This window comes from Etheostoma cragini, chromosome 10 (assembly GCF_013103735.1).
Source record: "Etheostoma cragini isolate CJK2018 chromosome 10, CSU_Ecrag_1.0, whole genome shotgun sequence".
Classification (NCBI taxonomy): Eukaryota; Metazoa; Chordata; class Actinopteri; order Perciformes; family Percidae; genus Etheostoma; species Etheostoma cragini.
In genome coordinates this window covers 29,160,036-29,163,113 of record NC_048416.1, presented here as the reverse complement: position 1 = coordinate 29,163,113, position 3,078 = coordinate 29,160,036, and the positions used below count along the sequence as shown (strand labels likewise).

General features: G+C 46.0%; 1 protein-coding gene across 2 annotated transcripts in view; it reads left to right on the top strand.

Moving 5' to 3' along the window:
* Positions 1-841: 841 nt before the first annotated feature.
* Positions 842-3,078, top strand: part of maml1 (mastermind-like transcriptional coactivator 1) — a 9,921-nt gene continuing 7,684 nt past the window's right edge. The window contains exons 1-2 of one of the 2 annotated variants that reach the window (XM_034884242.1): positions 842-1,229; positions 2,108-2,471. In XM_034884242.1, coding sequence (XP_034740133.1) covers positions 2,118-2,471 — 354 coding nt within the window. In that variant the 5' untranslated portion in view covers positions 842-1,229; positions 2,108-2,117. The remainder of the gene's footprint in view (positions 1,230-2,107; positions 2,472-3,078) is intronic. The other variant, XM_034884243.1, reaches the window with a different exon arrangement.

Below are 3,078 nucleotides of genomic sequence, written 5' to 3'. Positions count from 1 at the left end.
GTCCTCATGTTGTCCTCATGTTGCCCCCATGTTGTCCTCATGTTGTCCTCATGTTGCCCCCATGTTGTCCTCATGTTGCCCCCATGTTGTCCTCATGTTGTCCCCATGTTGTCCCCATGTTGTCCCCATGTTGCCCCCATGTTGCCCCATGTTGCCCTCATGTTGTCCTCATGTTGTCTTCATGTTGCCCTCATTTTGTCCCCATTTTGTCCTCTTTTTAATTCCCCAAAATAACATGATTGATTCCACCCAACGCTCTTTGCCAAGTACAAATCTCTACTTTCATTAATTTTGGGGCGTCTTATTCAATTTTATAGCATTGTAAACCAAATGGAAGTGTTGTTGAAATAGTATTGAGTAAAAGTTGACATATTCCAGTCTGTGATTATCATCAACATCCATTCCTTTAATTTTAGTCTCAATAATTCCTAATTTCTGCTTTTCTAACTCAAACATTAGGTATAACTTCCTATAAATGAGGTATATTGACCATAAATTCCAAAAATAACAAACTAAAGTTAATAAGTTAGTGTTATGTAGCGTTAAATGTCAACAAAAGTGACAAACATTGAAAAAAAGCATAAAAAATGTTAAAAGGAAACCAAAACGTAAGAAAAAGTTAAAAACATTGATAAAGTGTCATCAAAAATGTTGATTTTTTTTTTTTAATTTTGACGGGAAGACAAAACAAGGTTTAATCCAAACTATCCCTGTTAAAGTACTTTATAAGTACATTTTTGTCTTATTTACTCTCAGCCTGTCGTTAAGTTTTCCTCGCTTTCTATTGGCTGTCTGGGCTGTCAATCATCGGAGGGGCGGGACCAGGGACATTCCTCCTGTCGGTGATGGAAAAAAAAAAGAGAAAGTTTCAAAGATGGCGGAGTAGCCCTGCCTGTCCGCTGAAAAACAATAGAAACAGCACAGTAGGGACAGAGTTAGCCCGTTCTAACTGGACGAATCCGCGCTAAAAACCGTACATATCCCGACTCGGGCTCGACCAAGTGGGGGAGGAACACCCGTGCCGGGAACCTCGGCAGGTATAAACAAAGTATGATGCTTTATTTAAGCGTTTCAGGCTAGCTACCTAGCCCGCTAGTCGAGCTAACGTTAGCCCGTCCAACCAGAAACGGTAGCCGTTAGCAGCTAGCGGCTAACGGCTACAAGGAGGTGGAGGATCAGCTGTTTGTAGACAGATGCTGTAGCAAGGAGCGGACAGCAACGCTTTCACAGTAAGTGAATTTAAAACTTAAACACACTTAAATTACCTGGGCAGTCATGTAGCTTGTTTTCTCGTAGTGTTGGATAAAAACAATGGGGTTATTAGCCGAGTAACGGCTGCCAAGTCGGTGAAGTTGTTAGCCAGCGCTAAGTCGGCTAGCTAGCCCCGAGCTAACTACTTTATATCTACTAGCAGAAATAAAGTTTCGGACAAGTTGGGGACCCGTTATGATGCTCCCACGGAGGGTAACATCGTCCGTAACAAGTACACGGACGTAAACACAGAAGCACACGCCCGCTAGCTCCAAAAACAACCCGATTTTAACAGTTTTTAAAGGAATTTTCGACGCTCCAACTTTGATTTTTTTGAGTGCAGGAATGTTGCTAACTTAACTTAGCTCAACGGCGGTTGGTGAGATAGCGAGACGCAGCGGCACACTGGTCCGTTGATTTAAAAGGTAAACGATGCATTTACTTTGGTTAATTTCGGGGATAAATCGGAGGGTTTTTGGGGGGTTAATCTAGGGCTCTAACAGGACTCCAGTAGCTCTGTTTCTTTCTTTTTGTCACACCCTAAGTTAAAAGCGCCGTTGTGCATAACGCGGTTTTTTAATATTCGGAGAGTAAAATCGGGAGGCTGAATGGTGTTGCACCCACAAACCTGTAGTGTTCTTCGGACGACTGAAGGCCATTAGCGAGACAAAGGTCGCCTCCATGGAGCCAGCACATGAGTCTTTGTAAAGGGCGAGGGGGGGGGGCACATAGACGCCCAGAGTGAGAAACACAAAAAAAAAAAAAAAAGGCAAATTCAGCATTTTATGGACGAAACCTGAGCCGGGAGTATTTTTTTTTTTTTTTTTTTTAAACAACACCCTACTACTACTACAAGTCTTTTATTGATGATGGCGGATTTTGTTACACCGCGACACAGCGCGGTGATGGAGAGGCTCCGCCGGAGGATCGAGCTCTTCCGGCAGCATCACAACAGCTGCGAGAGCCGCTACGAGAACGCGACGCTGGAGCGGCTGGAGCTGGAGAGGCAGCAGACCTTCGCCCTGCACCAGCGCTGCCTGCAGGCCAAGGCCAAGCGGTCCAACAAGCACCGGCAGCCCCAGCCCAGCAGCGGGGACCAGGCCGGGCAGAGAGCGCCCGGTGGCGGCGGCGGTGGAGGTGGCGGAGGCAGCAGCGCAGATCTCGGGGAGGGCGGAGGGGGCACCGCGGCGGAGCAGAGCCGGAACAGCACCCTGATCGCGGTGAGTGAGCCGGCTGGGTGTCCGGGGCACGAACACACCGCACTGGGGAAGCAGGCAGTGCTCAGAGAGGCGGTTTATTGTGCTTTCACATATTGGATTCAGATTTGTTTTTCTTTCTGAAAGTCACTATATATAAAAAAATATATATATAAAATTAGATGACAGTCAACGGCGAAGACATTCACTGCCCAGTGTCATCTCTACTCTGCATGTGGGACAGTCCGAGTGTTTTGGCTTTTCAGCCTTTTATTTTTTGACAGGACAGTTAGGTGAGAAAGGGAAGACATGCAGGACATAGTCACAGGTCGGATTTGAACCCTGAACTGAGGCATTGAGTCAAAGGCATAAATCTTGCCCCTGTATTTGATCAGTGTTAACTGCTGTGAGTTTAATCCGGCGGGTTAGAGCCCGAGAAACACAGCTTGTATTCAGATGGTGTTTTTTAAATAAGTCACTATAAAAAACATGAGATTAACTGAAAGTCAACAGCGAAGACATTCACTGCACCGTGTCATCCTCACACGAGTATTTGTAATAGAGTATTTTAGGATTCAGGCGCCCGGTTAGCTCCGTTGGTAGAGCGTGCGCCCATTCATTCCCCCCCTCT